The following is a 17,840-nucleotide window of genomic DNA, read 5'->3' as shown; positions in this document are numbered from 1 at the left end:
ACCCTGAGGAGCCAAAACTGGTCCCGCCCTGGCCGGCCGCGCCCCCTCCCACCCGCCTCCCGATTGGCCCGCAGGAAGACCGCGGTGACCACGCAGGGCGCGCGCTTCCACCTGGCTGCCCACGAGAAACCTGGCCTCCACGCTCAACGCCGCCGCGCTCGGGATGCTGTTTACCGCCCTCCGCAAACCTTGTCCCTCTCGTTTTCCCTGGTCTGGCAGGTGTCCTTGTAAAATAACGAGTGACGAGGGAGTGCAATGCCTTGCATGTAATGGATGCACAGAACATGGGTTATTTCTTTGTGCAGCGTTTTTCGCTGGTTGTGAGAAGGTTCTGGAACGTGTGAGGCCCACCTCCCCATAATCGCCAGCCGTGTTTTCAAATTTGTCGTTTAAAAAACTGTGACGTAAAATCAGTAGTCCTGAGTGTCTGCGTCCAGTTTGGTTGTCGCTAAAGCAACATGTTCTTCAAAGAAATTGAGTAGCGGTTTAAGCGGAAACAAGGAGAAACAATTTAGTTAAGATTTTTTTAAACCTTTGGAAATATTCTCCACAAAAATCCTTTTCAAAGGTGAATTACAATGCGATTGGTAATTTGCACAGAATCTGGCTTAGTAACCTGGAAAAGATGTAGGAAATCCATCATTATTGAGGGGTCAAACTCTGAGGCTCCCTAGAGGTCAGCTTGAGCGCCCTCTATAAATTATCTGGGAGGGAGAATCCACAAACAATAAGACAAATAATTCGTTGAACTCCAATACTTTATTTCAAAAATAGTTCCCTGGATAGTTCAGGTCCCAAAGGCAAAATATGATATAGACAGATTGCTTAGGTGCCCCCCTTCCTTATCACTGCCCTTTCTTCCCTTCTAGAGTCGGTCCTCCTATATAGGCAGTCAGGCAGGTCTCGTTCCCAACTTTGACACCCTTACTACTTTTTGTTAATTACTCTCTACCCAAAGTATTACCTCCTAACTCAACCTTAGCCAATAAACTTTGAAGCCTCCCAGCCACATTTGCATTTTTATAGAGACGTTTTAAGGTTAAAAGGCTTTCAACAGTTGGGTCAAGGAGTGATCCTGAAATAGGGTTATTTTAGGGGAAGGAGCCCTGCTCAGTACTCTCTCCAATCACACCTATGGGCTGCTGCTGCCAGCTTTTATCTCTTTCTGAACACCTAGCCCTGCTTTTAGGCAACAGCTAAACTAACAAAGATTAAATAGCATAAAGTGCCAGGCTATGTGAGCTTATAGAAAGGTGGCAGGGGAATGGCTATGCAGGCAAGTACAAGTTAATGAATCTAGAGAGAAATAATTAAAATAGGCTTAGTGCAGTTGTGGACTCTTCCAGGAAGATTCTGGAGCAGAAGAATCTTCTGACCAAAAAAGTCAACAAAAATATTAGGAATGACAAATAAGAGTTTGGAACAAAATAGAAAATGTTATCCTAACCTTGGAGAAAACTGACAACTTTGCTAATTAGAATATTGTATATGTTTTTGACCTCTGCTTTAATTATTTTTAAGTATAATTGAACTATAATTTATTCCCAGAGGTATATAAATTGATCTAGGAAATATGACGGACAGAGGGACATGAAAGAGGGACACTTGCCTCGGCAAGTGTTAGACATTTTACATATTAAGTCCTCATAAAATGAGATTGGAAATATCAGCATTTTGCAGTGATGTATAAGTTAGGAATGCTTTCTTCTGCAAATGACAGAATAATCTAACAGTGGCTTAATTAAACATTGGGTTTTTTTGTTGTTACTCTAAAGAAGTGTTGGGGTAGGTGGTTGCTGGCATTGGTTCAGGGCATTATCCCCATAGTTTCAACAACCCCTGAAATTATATCCAAATTCAAAGAAGAAAGAAAGGGGGCAACCAATATCAGCTATTCCTTTTATCAAGTATGAAAGAGTTTTCCTAGAAGCCCCTCTAAAAAATTTTCACTTATGTATCATTGACCAGAACTATGTCACATGGCCGTCCCTGGTTGTACAAAGGAGATTGGGAAAGCAAATACAGGACTAACATTTCCCAGGGTCTATGATGGAGGTGGTCAAGAAGAGAGTTAGAAATGTGTGTTTGATTAGTCTGCCCAGCTCACCCCTTGAACTGTTAATACCCATGCACACGCTTCTCCCCAATGTAGGCATTTTACATTAAATGTAGTTATCAGACCCCTAAGGAAGGCAACCCCAAAGTCTCAGCCAGCTACTGAAACTGGTTTGAAGTCTTCTCTGTCATTCAATTTTTTTTTTTTTTTTCTTTTTGGCCGCGCCGCACAGCATGTGGGAATTTAGTTCCCCAACCAGGGATTGAACCCGTGCCCCCTGCAGTGGAAGTGCGGAGCCCTAACCACTGGACCGCCAGGGAAGTCCCACTGTCATTCACTCTTAACGGGTTTGGCAGTTGATAGCTAAAGGACAAGAAAGTCACTTCTCCCCCATCACAAAATACCTAATATTATAGTAATGAGGATAGAATAGGATAATTACAATACAAAGGTCTCAGAAAAGGAAAGAATGGGAAATACATAAAAGACAAGAATCCATGGCACATACCAAATACTGCTGGGCAGGTGCTAATGACTCCCACTTCCAACAGTGGAGAAAGTTTCTTGCAGGGCCAATGAGATTAGGCAGCCTCTGATTCTGTTATCTGGAAGAATCTCCCTTACCCATCCCCTCCCAGCTCCTGGTGTACCTCTTTTGAAGAAGTTCTTATTCCAAAGCCACGTATGGCAGCATCTCGTGTGGGCTTTGGGGAAAATGTCTTTTTTGGGGGATAGGCACAACTTTCACAATCCACTCCCGGTTGGCGCAAATACAGAATCCAGGGGACAGTAAGTGTTGAAGAATCTCGAGTTTTCCAGGCAAGCTTAAGATTTTTGAGACAATTTTCCCCCCAAATTTAGCAGCCTTCAAGTGTTTTTCTTTCTTTTGATCAACTTTTTTGTATGAGTGTCCACAACCAAACACCTGTTTAGACAAAATCAATTTTTTAAATTTTTATTTAACTATATTATTCATACAAAAGCACATATATAACATATATGCACAGTTTAGGTTTTTAATAATAATAATAACACCCAAGTAGTCATCAACAAGCTTAAGAAATAGACCAATACCAGTCTTTTTTTTTTTTACTAATGTTTCCTTTCTTTTTTACAGAAAATGTATCACTAAGTCATATGTTTAATTTTGCACGTTTTTGAATTTCATAGGATTTGTTCTTCTGAAAATTGTTGTTGAAATCATCTTTATGTTTTTGAGATTCATAAACATTGATGTCTGTATTAGATTATCCTTCATTTATGAATAGTAATTAAGCAATTATATAAAATTTACTCATCCATTCTACTATAATGTACATTTGGGGCCCTTTCCACTTTTTATAAACATTGCTATTATGAATGTCCAAAGTACATCTCTCCTGGTGCAAGTGTTTCTCTAGGGGATGCTTAAAACAATTTTATGATATGTAAATTACACCTCAATAAATCTGCAAATATAAATATATATATAGATATATATGTATATATGTACATATATATTGTCTTAAAAAGTATCTCTAGGACAATCATTTTTGAATTTTAGTGTACATTAAAATCACCTGGAGGGCTTGTTAAACTAGATTATTGGCCCCATCCTCAGAGCTTCTGATTTAGAAAGTCTGGGGTAGGAGTGAGAATTTTTATTTGTAATGCTTGTTCTGCTGGTCTGGAGACTCCTCTACGGTATCTATAGAGGTGTGGAATTGCTTAGTCATATGATATGTGAGTGCACTCCTTTCTAGATAATGTCAAAGTGTTTTCCAAGATTGTGCTCCAAGCAGCAGTATAAAAACATTCAGATTGCTCTATATCCTCACCAGCATTTGAAATTGTCAGACTTTTTTTCACGCATACCAACATCATTGTATTAATTTGTATCTCCCCAATAATTAATGACATTGAGCACTTCTTCATCTTTATTAAGCATTTCTATTTTCTCTTCTGTGAAATGCCTATTCACCAATTTCTCCCATTTTGATTGTTTCTTCCACTGATTTATAGGAGTTCTGTACACATTCTGTATAATAATCTTTTGTTGGTTGTACATGCTATAAATCTCCAGGTTCTAGCATAAATGAATGAAAATTATTTAATGTTGTCAGATTTATCTATCTTTTTGTTTATGGTTTGTGCTTTTTGTGTCCTCTTTCAGAAATCATTCTCTAACCAAAGGTCATAAATATAGTCTTCTACATTGTTTTCTAAAAGGTTGACATTTAGAGTGTTAATCCACCTAGAATTGACTTTCGCGTGTGGTGTAAAGTTAAGGACCTAGCAGGTATGTTTCTGCTAAATAATTTCTGCTGATTCTCATTCATGTACCATTGCTCCTTAAAAACAATTTTTGAGGATTCTTAAAGGCCTAGTTTGAAGTTGCTTTCTTCCAGAGATGTTTTGCATTTGCTTCTGCCAGGTGCTCAGAGGAACTACTAGTCTGGAACCATTTTGTTTCTTTTCTTCTTACAAAATTTTATAATCGAAATTTTAAAACCTGCAAAAGTAGAGAAAATAGTAAAATGGACCCGTCACCGAGCTCCAAAAATTATCAACATTTTGCCATTCTTATTGTCGGAGAGGTAACTGAAAAGAGATAACCACCAGTTGACCCTGGAGCTGGACCCAGGCAATTGGAGGCCCCCCGCCCCCTCCCCTTGTTAGCGCAAGTTCGTGCACCTGACACACAGTGAGGCCAAACAAACGGAAATGTCAGAGTTTGGAGCAGAGAAAGGTTTACTGCAGGGCCGTGCAAGGAGACAGGTGGCTCATGCCCCTCCAAAACCTGAACTCCCTGAAGGGTTTCAGCAAAGCGTTTTTAATGGCCAGGTGGGGGGGGGGGGCAGTCTGCAGAGTATGTGATCAGCTTGTGCACAATTCTCTGATTGGCTGATGGTGAGGTAACAGGGCAGTGTCACAGGGTTAACATTATCAATCTTTAGGTGTCAGTAGGTCTGGGGGCTACATGCTCATATGATCATCAAATAGTTAACATCTTCCACTTGGTGGGGGGTTTCCACATTTGTAAAAACAACTCAGGAATGTGCATTAGATACTGTTATCTAGGTACTTCAGAGAGGAGCTAAAGCAGAGGATATGAGGGAAGGGCCCGTCCTGGGAAGCCCCGTAGGTTCCTGCTCAGTTACACCCTGTTCTTGGAATGTACAGTTCTACCCTCCTTTCCTGCAGTGGGAGCTGTTTCAAGGCTGCAGCCTTGAGAGAGTTGTTGAGATCATCTGGATTGTATATGGCCTCTATGTAAACGTTAAGGCCTTTATGTAAACGTTAAGATTCTATAAGGCTGGTGCGGAGATCTACCTGTCTTCTGGCCACCCAAGACAAGCCTTGTAAGTAAGTTCCCTCGCTTATTTACCTGCCACCTGCAATCTGGAGTGGTCTGCCTCATTCTTTAGTCTCTCCTTGCCCTCTGTGTATGGGGGCCAGTTTGTGAGTAAATAATTTACCTATGCTCCTCCTAATATATTTTTAAGTGTTTTAGAGCAAAATGCCAGATATCATATATTTTTACTCATAAATATTATACGTCGGCATGTATCTTTAACAAATGACTTTTTAAAAATCCACAATATCATTATGATACCTAATAAATTAAGCAATAATTCCTTGATATCATCTAATACCCAGTCCTTATTCAAATTTCCCTGATTTTTTTCTAATTAGAATCCAAGTAAGGTCTACACTTTGCATTTGGTTTATATGTGCTTAATATATAACAAGTCTTTTGTAATCTTAAACAGTTCCCTGTTTCCCACTCTGACTTTTTGTGCCATCTATTTGTTGAAAAAAACTGGGTCATTTTTCTTGTAGAATATCTTTCTGGATTGGATTGTTTACCAAAAAGTGTCATTTAATATATTCTTCTAGCCCCTATCTCCTATAAATTCATACATAAATCTGAAGACTTCACTGGGTATTAAATTCAGAAGTTCTTTTCTTCACTGATGATGCTGTGTCCTGAATTCATGACTTTTGGGGACAGGCTTGCCTGCAAATTCCCATAAGGCCCACATAAGATGGTGCTGTATTCTTAGGAACAGTTTCCCTCCTTTCCCCATCCCTCAACCCAGCTCAGTGCCAAGGCCATTTTCTCTGTAGTCCTCTGTGGATGAGGGGGAGATTTTGGATATACTTCATTCACCTTTACTCTGGGCCCTTTGGGGTCCCAGGTTAATGGGGAGAGGGTCTCCTATTAGACTTCTCCTCTTGGGCTTTGACCTCAGTCCCCCTCACTGAGCTAAGCCATCAAAACCAAAGTTCTGGGACTTCCCTGGTGGTCCAGTGTTTGGGACTTTGCCTTCCAATGTGAGGGTGAGGGTTCGAGCCCTGGTTGGGGAGCTGGGATCCCACATGCCTTGCAGCCAAAAAGCCAAGGCATGAAGCAGAGGCAGTATTGTGGCAAATTCAATAAAGACTTTAGAGATGGTCGGCATCAAAAAAAAAAAAAAGAAAGAAAGTGACTTCTCTGGTGGTGCAGTGGTTAAGAATCCGCCTGCCAATGCAGGGGACACGGGTTCGAGCCCTGGTCTGGGAAGATCCCACATGCTGCAGAGCAACTAAGCCCGTGTGCTACAATTACTGAGCAAGCCTATGCTCTAGAGCCCGTGAGCCACAACTACTGAGCCCACGTGCCACAACTAATGAAGCCTGCACGCCTAGAGCACATGCTCTGCAACAAGAGAAGCCACCACAATGAGAAGCCCATGCACTGCAACTAGAGAAAACCTGTGCATGGCAACGAAGACCCAACGCAGCCAAAAATAAATAAAATAATAATAAAAAAAGAATTGAACTGTAGGGGAAATAAATTAACTATTAAAAAAAACTTTAAAAAAAACAAAAAGTGCAAGTTTGCCTGGAACAGCTAATGTTCTCAGGACTGTTTTAGTGTAGGAAACTGCTTGTTCTTCATGCACGGGCAAAACCCAGAAGGGCAAGTTAATGCCCTGGGAGCAAACTTTGACCAGTGGGGAATGTGAGCCGATAAATTTTTCCCTCTTTCTCCCCTACGATGTTTCAGAGATGTGTTTCATATGACGCCTCAGAAGATCCCATGGGATTGAAAGATTTCCTGATCAGTAACCTGTCTTTACTCTTTTCTTTCTCTGTTTTACTTCCTTAATCTCTGGGTTCACACTCCAATGTAAAATATTCACTTTCAGGAGGACCCAGGCTAAGACAGTGTCCTAAATCTATTTTAATGTATACATTTATCCTTTTCTCCCCTTTAAATGTATTTATTGAAGACACTGGGCCCATTTGTCCTGTGTTTTTCCACATTCTGAGTTTCACTGATTACCTTCCTGTGGTTAGGCTTTATCTGTTCCTCCGTACTCTGTATTTCCCATGATCTAGAGCCTTGATCAGATTGAGGTTCAAATTTTTAGCAAGAATACCTCATAAGTGGTGGTGTATACTTCCATGTGCAATGTACAGATGCGGTTTGGTTGTCTCTGTAACGTTAACATTGATCACTGAGTTCAGTTCTTGCCAGCCTGACCCATAATATTCCCCTTCCACTTTTCATCTAATCACTTCCTTCACTTTCTGCTTTATACATTTTGAATACTAAACTTGTTTTAGGCAAGTATTAGGCAATACAAGTTTAGAATTTTTATAATTGTTACAATTGGTGCATTAAGCTATATATCCATATGAAGTAAATCCATTTCTAGTGAGTTTTTTTTTTTGGTTCAAAGTCTATTTTACTTGACATTAATAAAGCTACACCAACTTTATTTTGATTGTATATCTTTTTCCATCCTTTTATTTTCAACAACAAGAAGTAGCCAACACACATGAAAAACCTGAGATTTTCCAAACATTTCTCCTAAAACTATAGCCTTGTTCCTGTTACATTTTCTTGGTCCCCAAACACAGCAGATGATAATTTGACCAATTTTTCCACTGTTATCAGCAGCCTAGGAAAGTTGTAGGTCCTCACTGCCCACTATCCTAACCCCTCTACCCAACCAATTCTGTATTTTAAAGCCGCTTGCTTTTAGTACTCCATTGTGGTATTGGATTCTCTAGAGTTAGGAATGCATTTTACTAAAAATAATAGGAAACTCAACTGAAGTAGCTGAAACAAATTCAGCTGGTTCAGCAGCTAAATGATGTCATTGCTGACATCTCTGCAGTGTCTTTGGCCTTTCCTTCACCATCACACGATGGCTAATGCAGCATCAGCCCTCCTTCCTGCCACCTCTACATATCCAACTCCCATCCTCAGGACTCAGCTCAAATTTCCCCTCCTCTGGAAAGGAGGTAACTCTATTTCCCAGCCCTGCAGTATTAGGACCTTTAAAAACATAGAGATAGCTAAGCATATGAAAAGTTTTCACTAATGTTTAGAATTTTCAAATTTCTAGGTCCTACTGCTTGTGCTGGCAATATTTCTGGAACACCCACCTTTTTCTTCCCTTGTCCATCATACAAACTCCTCCTCAACTCTAAAATTCAGAATGAACATTCAGTCTTCTATGATGTCTTCCTTGATTTTTTTAAACCATTTTCAAAATTGAAGTATTATTTACAATTTTTTGTTAGTTTCAGGTGTATAGCAAAGGGATTCAGTTATATATATAACTTTTCCATTGTAGGTTATTACAAGATACTAAATACAGTTCCCTGTGTTATACAGTAGGTTCATGTTGTTTAACTATTTTATACAAAGTAGTGTGTATATGTTAATCCCAAACTCCTAATTTATTCCCTCCCACCCCTCCATCCCCTTTGGTAACCATAAGTTTGTTTCCTATGTCTGTGAGTCTATTTCTGTTTTGTAAATAAGTTCATTTATATCATTTTTCTTTAGCTTCCACATAAAAGTGATACCATATGATATTTCTCTTTCTCTGTCTGGCTTACTTCACTTAGTATGATAATCTGTAGATCCATGCATGTTGCTGCAAATGGCATTATTTCATTCTTTTTTACAGCTCAGTAATATTCCAGTGTGTGTGTGTGTGTGTGTGTGTGTGTGTGTGTGTGTGTGTGCGCATCTGTATACATACACCATATCTTCTTTTCTTTTTTAAAAATTTTTATTGGAGTATAGTTGATCTAAAATGTTGTGTTAGTTGCTGCTGTACAGCACAGTGAATCAGTTATACATATACATATACACTCCTTAGATTCTTTTCCCATATAGGTCATTACATTGAGTAGAGTTCCCTGTGCTATACAGTAGGTCCTTATTAGTTATCTGTTTATATATAGTAGTGTGTATATGTCAATCTCAGTCTCCCCATTTATCCCTTCCCCCCTTCCCCCATGGTAACCATAAGTTTGTTTCCTACATCTGTGACTCTGTGTCTGTTTTGTAAATAAGTTCATTTGTATCATTTTTCAACATATAAGCAAAACCATATAATATTTGTCTTTGTCTGACTTCACTTAGTATGATAATCTCTAGGTCCATCCATGTTGCTGCAAATGGCATTATTTCATTCTTTTTTATGGCTGAGTAATATTCCATTGTATATATGTACCATATCTTCTTTATCCATTCATCTGTTGATGGACATTTAGGTTGCTTCCGTGTCTTGGCTATTGTAAATAGTGCTGCTATGAACGTTGGGGTGCATGTATCTTTTCAGATTAGAGTTTTCTTCCGACATATGCACAAGAATGGGATTGCTGGATCATATGGTAGTTCTATTTTCAGTTTTTTATGGAATCTCCGTACTGTTTTTCATAGTGGCTATACCAATTTACATTCCTACCGACAGTGTAGGAGAGTTTCCTTTTCTTCACACCCTCTCCAGCATTATTCTTTTGTAGACTTCTTGATGATGGCCATTCTGACTGGAGTGAGGTGATACCTTATTGTAGTTTTGATTTGCATTTCTCTAATAATTAGTGATGGTGAGCATTTCTTCATGTGCCTGTTGGCCATCTGTATGTCTTCTTTGGAGAAATGTCTACTTAGATCTTCTGCACATTTTTTGATTGCTTATTTGTTTTTTGATATTGAGTTGTATGAGCTGTTTGTATATTTTGGACATTAATCCCTTGTCGGTTGCATCATTTGCAAATATTTTCTCCCATTCTGTAGGTTGTCTTTTCATTTTGTTTATGGTTTCCTTTGCTGTGCAAAAGCTTTTAAGTTTAATTAGGTCCCATTTGTTTTTTGTTTGTTTGTTTTTATTTTCATTACTCTAGGAGGTGGATTCAAAAAGATATTGCTGCAATTTATGTGAAAGAGTGTTGTTCTCCCTATGTTTTCCTTAGGAGTTTTAGAGTATTCAGTATTACATTTAGGTCTTTAATCCATTTTGAGTTCATTTCTGTATGTGGTGTTAGAGAATATTCTAATTTTATTTTTTTACATGTAGCTGTCCAGTTTTCCCAGCACCACTTATTAAAGAGACTGTCTTTTCTCCATTGTATATTCTTACTTCCTTTTTCATAGAGTTATTGATCATAGGTGCGTGGGTTTATTTCTGGGCTTTGTATCCTGTTCCATTGATCTATATGTCTGTTTTTGTGCCAGTACCATACCATTTTGATTACTGTAATTTGTAGTATAGTCTGAAGTCAGAAAGCATGATTCCTCCAGCTCCATTCTTCTTTCTCCAGATGGTTTTGGCTATTTGGGGCTTTTTGTGTTTCCATACAAATTTTTAAATTATTCATTCTAGTTCTGTGAAAAATGCCATTGGCAATTTGATAGGGGTTGCATTGAATCTGTAGATTGCCTTGGGTAGTATAGTCATTTTAATGATATTGATTCTTCCAATCCAAGAACAAGGTATGTCTTTCCACCTGTTAGTGTCATCTTCAATTTCTTTCATCAGAGTCTTATAGTTTTTGGAGTACAGGTCTTTTGCCACCTTAGGTAGGTTTATTCCTAGGTATTTTATTCTTTTTGATGCAATGGTAAATGGGATTGTTTCCTTAACTTCTCTTTCTGATATTTCATTGTTGGCATATAGAAATGCAACAGATTTTGGTATATTAATTTTGTAATCAGCAACTTTACCTATGTGCTCTGGTAGTTTTCTGGTAGCGTCTTTAGGATTTTCTATGTATAGCATCATGTCATCTGCAAACAGTGACAGTTTTACTTCTTTTCCAATTTGGATTCCTTTTATTTCTTTTTCTTCTCTGATTGCTGTGGCTAGGACTTCCAAAACTATGTTGAATAAAAGTGGTGAGAGTGGGTATACTTGTCTTATTCCTGATCTTAGAGGAAATGCTTTCAGCTTTTCACCTTTGAGTATGGTGTTAGCTGTGGGTTTGTCATATATGGCCTTTATTTTGTTGAGGTAGATTCCTTCTATGCCTACTTTCTGAAGAGTTTTTTATCATACATGGGTGTTGAATTTTGTCAAAAGCTTTTCCTGCATCTATTGAGATGATCATATGGTTTTTATTCTTCAATTTGTTAATGTGGTGTATCACATTGATTGATTTGCAGATATTGAAAAATCCTTGCATCCCTGGGATAAATCCCACTTGATCATGATGTATGACCCTTTTAATGTGTTGTTGGATTCTGTTGGCTAGTATTTTGTTCAGGATTTTTGCATCTATGTTCATCAGTGATATTGGCCTGTAACTTTCTTTTTTTGTGGTATCTTAGTCTGGTTTTGGTATCAGGGTGATGGTGGCCACATAGAGTGAGTTTGAAAGTGTTCCTTCCTCTGCAATTATTTTGGAATAGTTTTAGAAGAATAGGTGTTAACTCTTTTCTAAGTGTGTGGTAGAATTCACCTGAGAAGCCATTTGGTCCTGGACTTTTATTTATTGGGAGTTTTTAAATTACTGACTCAATTTCAGTACTGGTAATTGGTTTATTCATATTTTCTATTTCTTCCTGGTTCAGTGTTGGGAGATTGTACCTTTCTAAAAATTTGTCCATTTTTTCTAGGTTGCCCATTTTATTGGCATATAGTTGCTTGTAGTAGTCTCATGATCATTTGTGTTTCTGTGGTGTCGGTTGTAACTTCTCCTTTTTCATTTCAGATTTTATTGATTTGGGCCCTCTCCCTCTTTTTCTTGATAAGTCTGGCTAAGGGTTTATCAATTTTGTTTACCTTTTCAAAGAACCAGCTTTTAGTTTCATTGATCTTTTCTTTTCTTTCTTTCTTTTTTTTTTTGTCTCTATTTCATTTAATTCTGCTCTGACCTTTATGATTTCTTTCCTTCTACTAACTTTGGGTTTTGTTTGTCCTTCTTTCTCTAGTTGCTTTAGGCATAAAGTTAGGTTATTTACCTGAGATTTTTCTTGTTTCCTGAGGTAGTCTTATATTGCTATAAACTTCCCTCTTAGAACTGCTTTTGGTGCATGCACAGATTTTGGATCATCGTGTTTTCATTTTCACTGTCTTTAGGTATTTTTTGATTTCCTCTTTGATTTGTATCTGTGGCCACAGTAGAGTCACAGACTGGTCTACCCATGAGTTATTGGATCCCACTGACCTCTGATCTTCTGAACCAGCTCCCTGGAGCAGGGTGCTTATAACCTCTTATAACAAGGAGGCAAGTGGAAAGCAGCCTTCCAGACAAGTCTCAATCAGTATCAACATATTGCAATGTTATTTGGGTTGTAAAATACCTTTACTTCTTTAAGTGTTTTATGGCCTGCATCTTGGAGGACTTCATACTGACAAGATTGCTGGGTACCTAACACTGCACTCTTTTCAAGCTGACATCTTATGGGTTTCTGATGGCTTATGGCAGCATCACCTGCAAGCCAAACCTGATACAAAATCAAATACAAAAATCAATTTCATTTCTTTACATTAATAATTAACTCTCAGAAAGAGAAATGGAGAAAACAATCCCACTTACTATTGCATCAAAAAGAATAAAATAACTAGGAATAAGTTTAACCAAGGAGGTAATAAACGTGTACACTGAAAACTATAAAACATTGATGGAAGAAATCAAAGAAGACGCGAGTAAATGGAAAGGTATCCTTTGTTCATGGATTGGAAGAATTAATATTGTTAAAATGTTCATACTACAGATTCAATGCAATCTGTATCAAAATTCCAAAGACATTTTTCACAGAAATAAACAAAAAAATCCTAAAACTTGTATGGGACCACAAAAAGCCCAAATAGCCAAAGCAATATGGAGAAAGAAAAACAAGGCTGGAGGCATCATACTTCCTGATTTTAAACTATATTACAAAGCAATAGTAATCAAAACAGTATAGTATTGGCATAAAAACAGACACATCAATCAAAGGAACAGAATAGAGAGCCCAGAAATAAACCCATGCATATATGGTCAATTAATTTACAACAAAAGAGCCAAGAATATACAATAGAGAAAGGACAGTCTCTTCAGTAAATGGTGTTGGGAAAACTGGACAGCCACATGCAAAAGAATGATACTAGACCCCTATTTTATACCATATACAAAAATCAATTTAAAATGGCTTAAAGACTTAATGTAAGACCGGAAGCTCATAACACTTAAGCCTAAGACCTGAAACTAGGAAACATATGGGATAAGCTCCTTAATATTGGTCTTGGTGATGACTTTTTGGAATTGACACCAAAAGCAAAGGCAACAAAAGCAAAAATAAATAAGTGGGACACATTAAACTAAAAAGCTTCTGTACAGAAAAGGAACCCATCAACAAAATGAAAAGTCAGCCTTCTGAATGGGAGAAAATATTTGCAAATCATGTATCTGATAAGGGATTAATATCCAAAAAATATAAAGAACTCATACAATGCAATAGCAAAAAAAATAAAAATAAAACAAAACACAAAAAATAACAAAAAAAACCCACAAAACAAACAAAAATAAAAACCCCCAAATAATCCAATTAAAAATGGGCAGAGGAACTAAACAGACATTTTTGCAAAGAAGGCATACTCTTTTTGGCTCTGTGAATGAAACCTTAATAATGTATAGCAGAAACTGGACAGATTTATTCTTATACGAAAACAAAGATTTCCTATATTACATCTTATTTATATTTGCATACTGAAGAGGTAAAATGTCTAAATGGTTATTTTATAGTCCTTTCTAATAAAATGTACAAAAACAAACAGAAGTAGTGAGAATGCCTTTTGGGGGCCTTGATGGTGACATAAGAATGGGCTTGGACTTGATCTGTGAATCCAAAATCCAGAGGTGCAGGTAGCCTTATGAATCAGGGTTAGCCTCAGGGGGTCAAAAACTATGGCTTTAGTTTCTCCCCAAACCTGTAACTCCTAACTCTTGGTGCTAAGAGTGGCGGGGCTGGAGTGGGAGCTTCCCCCCAAACTGCTGCAGCCCCATGTTCATTGCAGCATAGTCACACTATCCAAGATGTGGAAACAACTGAAATGTCCATCAACAAATGAATGGATAAAGGAAAAGTGGTGTGTGTATATATATTGGGTTGGCCAAAAAGTTCGTTCAGTTAGGGAATACGTTGTTCAATAAAGTTCTTAATGAAAATGAAAAATGTGTCTTTTATTTTTACTTAAAACTGAACGAACTTTTTGGCCAAGCCCATATATATATATATATGTATGTGTGGGTGTGTGTGTATATATGTATATCTACACACACACACAGTGGAATATTATTCAGCCATAAGAAAGAAGGAAATCCTGCTACTTGTGACAACATGGATGGACCTGAAGACATTATAAGTAAAATAAGTCAGACAGAGAAAGACATACTGCATGATATCACTTATATGTGGAATAAAAAAAAAGTAAAACTTATAGAAATAGAGAGTAGAAACGTGGGTACCAGAGGCTGGGAATGGGGGAAACAGAGGTTGGTAAAAGCATGCCAACTTTCAGCTATAAGACCAATAATATCTGAGATCTAATGTAAAAAATGGTGACTACAGTTGATAACACCAGTATTAAATAGAGATTTGCTAAGCATAGAACTTAAATGTTCTCATCAAAAACAAAGAGAAATATGCGAGGTGAGAAATGGGTTAATGAACTAGCTGGTGGGAATCAAATGAAAGAAAAACAGCAAAAATCCCACAAATATGTAGATATATATATGAAATAGGAAAGATGTTGCCAGAAATGCACTACCTTCCAAGAGATTCAAAGGAGATTCTGTCCCTATAGGATGGGATGCTTTGTTTTGAAATGCTACTGAGACAAGCTTATTCCCACTCCTCTGCCTCCATAACACACTGCTTGGGAAACTGTAGCTTAGTGCCAGAGGAATCTTCTCACTTACCTTGCCTCTCAGGAGGTCCATTCTGTCCCAGGGAGATGGAATGGTTTAAAGGCATGTATTTATTACATCTAAAATATGTGCAAACCCTGTGAACCAAGCAATTTCTTGTTTTGGTATCTGCCTTAGAGAAATGCTCACAACACATGCGCAGGGAGGCATTGTTTATAACAGCAAAAGATTTAAATTTAAAAATTGTGCGGTATACTTAGAGAAGCACAACAGTTACAAAACCTGTAAAATTAATTCTCCGAACTGAGAGAACTGGGGTAAGAATTTGGGTCCATAATGCAGGGAATGAAGGTAAAGGGCTTTTTCAGGCCCTTGGGTTCTAGTTTTATTTTACTGTAACTATTATGGAATCTTCTGCATCAAGGTCTAAAGTGCACTATTGAAATTTCGTAGTCCTTATTCAGGCTTCAGTTGCATGTCATATATAGAATTCCTAAGGGTCTCATTAGTTGAAGATTTGGGGGAAATTTTTTGAAGCGACAATAAGCTCAGTGAGATGTGGTTACTGAAATATGATAGATTTTTCTCTTAGGCAAGAATTTAGGACAACAGAAAAAAGAGTCCCTCTCTACTGTTTGCTTGGGAAACCATGTCTAAGTCGTATTTAATGCTGGATAACACACTTGGGCTGGGACACTGACACACTGGAGAGTATTTTCAAATCACCATGATGGTGAGTGGACTTGAAACCATGTCAATAGAGGCAGGGAGTAAAAAAAAAATTCTTCCAGGGAAGGAGGAAAACATCTCTGTACTGTACAAAACGGTATTCACTCAGTATATCTGACAGCAGTTGCCTCATACCCGTGTCCTTCACTGTTGTGTTCCTTGCTCTTGTCAACCGCCATGCACATAGTAGGTACTCAAACAATGTTTGTTGAATGATTAACTTACCATGTACTCTTGAGGGTATGACTGCCTGGTAATAATTTAAATTAACTACTAAATCTGCAGGAAACATTATTACAGTTCTTTGGGGACGCAGTGCCTGAATCCCGGCTCCCGCGTCGGCGCATTCGGGCATGCTCGGTGCCGGGAGGCCTTGCCAGCGATGACCTTTCTTTCTTTCGACCTTTTCCTCCCTCCCGTCTCCAGTCTGTAGATGACCCTGTGGTCACGAGGTCGCGACAGTCCGCGCCGTCTTGGAGACGAGCGGGAAGTGGAGAGAGAACTACATTTCCCAGCTGACTCTCGTGCGCGCGCCCCTGCCCGCGCGCGGGGGAGAGTTCACCCGGCGCTCGCTCCCCGCCGAGTTCTCGTCGCCCGCCGGAGCCTCTGCCAGGGGATGAGGTGGGTGGCGCTAGAAACCACTTAGCTACAGCCAACCGCCCAATGCAGCACTCGCTCGCTCCCCCCGCCAGCGGAAGCGCCCGCGGAGCACAATGCAGCACTGAGGCAGCGCCGCGGTGGAGGCTGCAGCGCCGCGGTCGCCGCAGCACCGGCCGGGGCTGGGAGGGGGCGGCCCAGGCGAGCCGGGGCCGCGGGGCGCGGGATCCGGACGCGGCTGCCAGGGCATGAGGAGCTGAGCGTCTCGGGCGAGGAGGGCTGACGGCTGCACCATGCAGGCGGCGGCGGCTGTATCCGTTCCCTTCTTACTGCTCTGCGCCCTGGGGACCTGTCCCCCGGCGGGCTGCGGCCGGGCAGGTAAGTTCGCCGCCCTCTGTGGCTCCGGGACGTACCATTTTCCGGGCATCTTTGCAGCCCTCAAGCGCATTTGTAAAGAGGCATCCCCATTTCCCGAGTGCGCAGGGAGATTTTTTTGTTTTTTTAGAAGGGTGGAGAGAAGTGAAGCAAAAATACAGTGTGGATGCATTAGAAGCTTTAGGTCAAATGCCTGTTTTTCTTCTGAAGTAGAAGAGGAATGCGGAGGATGGGAGAGGGGTGCCCTGCTTCTGGGCCCCGATCCTGGATGCTCTCAGATTAGCTGGTCCAAGGCTCTGCGTCTTGTGTCTCTGCATCCTTACCAGATGGGGTCCGGGAGGGAGGGGGAGGTGGGATCTTCATAAGGGAGACGTTGGACCGCAGGATGGACGAGTGTGGGTCAGGGTCATTATTTTCGCCTTTTCTCCCCAATTCCTCCTTCCCCCTTTCCTGCCTGGAGGAGACGCCTCGTTGACGGAGCTGGAGAGGAGGAAGGAAAACCGCTTCCTGGAGCGCCAGAGCATCGTGCCACTCCGGCTCATCTACAGCTCGGGCGAAGACGAAACTGGGCACGACGCGCTCGATACGCGGGTGCGGGGCGACCCCGGCGGCGGGCAGGTGAGAGGCGTGGTGCTGGGGGTGGTCCTCCGCGCGGCCCGGCCCACCCCGACCCCGCGTTTGCTCTCCGTTGCCCTGGAGATGCAGTGTCTTGGGTGAAACCGGTGCAATTCTAATGCGAGTCATGCGTGGCGCTCCCTGTGCAAAAAAGAAGAGAAAGGGGCGACAAACCCCAAAAGAGCCACAGGCAGGGGGCTTTGCTGGAGAGGAGTTTGTGCGGGTTGCCTCTGGTAGTTGTGCGGCAACCTGAGCGAAGGGGCGGAGACCCTCTCACCTCTGCCAGGCAAAAGCCATGCGTAGGCAAGAAGGGATATAATATTTGAGCAGGATTTGCATCATC

General features: G+C 40.2%; 1 protein-coding gene across 19 annotated transcripts in view; it reads left to right on the top strand.

Moving 5' to 3' along the window:
- Positions 1 to 16,470: 16,470 nt before the first annotated feature.
- The window catches only part of ADAM22 (ADAM metallopeptidase domain 22), a gene marked incomplete at its 3' end in the record, with an annotated part of 239,376 nt that continues 238,006 nt past the window's right edge, over positions 16,471 to 17,840 (top strand). For 8 of the 19 annotated variants that reach the window (XM_082398247.1, XM_082398244.1, XM_082398246.1 and 5 more), the window contains exons 1-2: positions 16,473 to 16,885; positions 17,343 to 17,500. In XM_082398247.1, the coding sequence (XP_082254373.1) occupies positions 16,801 to 16,885; positions 17,343 to 17,500 (243 nt within the window). In that variant the 5' untranslated portion in view covers positions 16,473 to 16,800. Of the gene's footprint in view, positions 16,886 to 17,342; positions 17,501 to 17,840 lie in introns of all 19 variants that reach the window. The other 11 variants (XM_082398232.1, XM_082398233.1, XM_082398230.1 and 8 more) reach the window with 4 other exon arrangements.

This window comes from Balaenoptera borealis, assembly GCF_965194805.1.
Source record: "Balaenoptera borealis genome assembly, chromosome: 7".
NCBI lineage: Eukaryota > Metazoa > Chordata > Mammalia > Artiodactyla > Balaenopteridae > Balaenoptera > Balaenoptera borealis.
The sequence above is the reverse complement of the archived record's forward strand: the minus strand, read 5'-3'. Positions and strand labels throughout refer to the sequence as shown.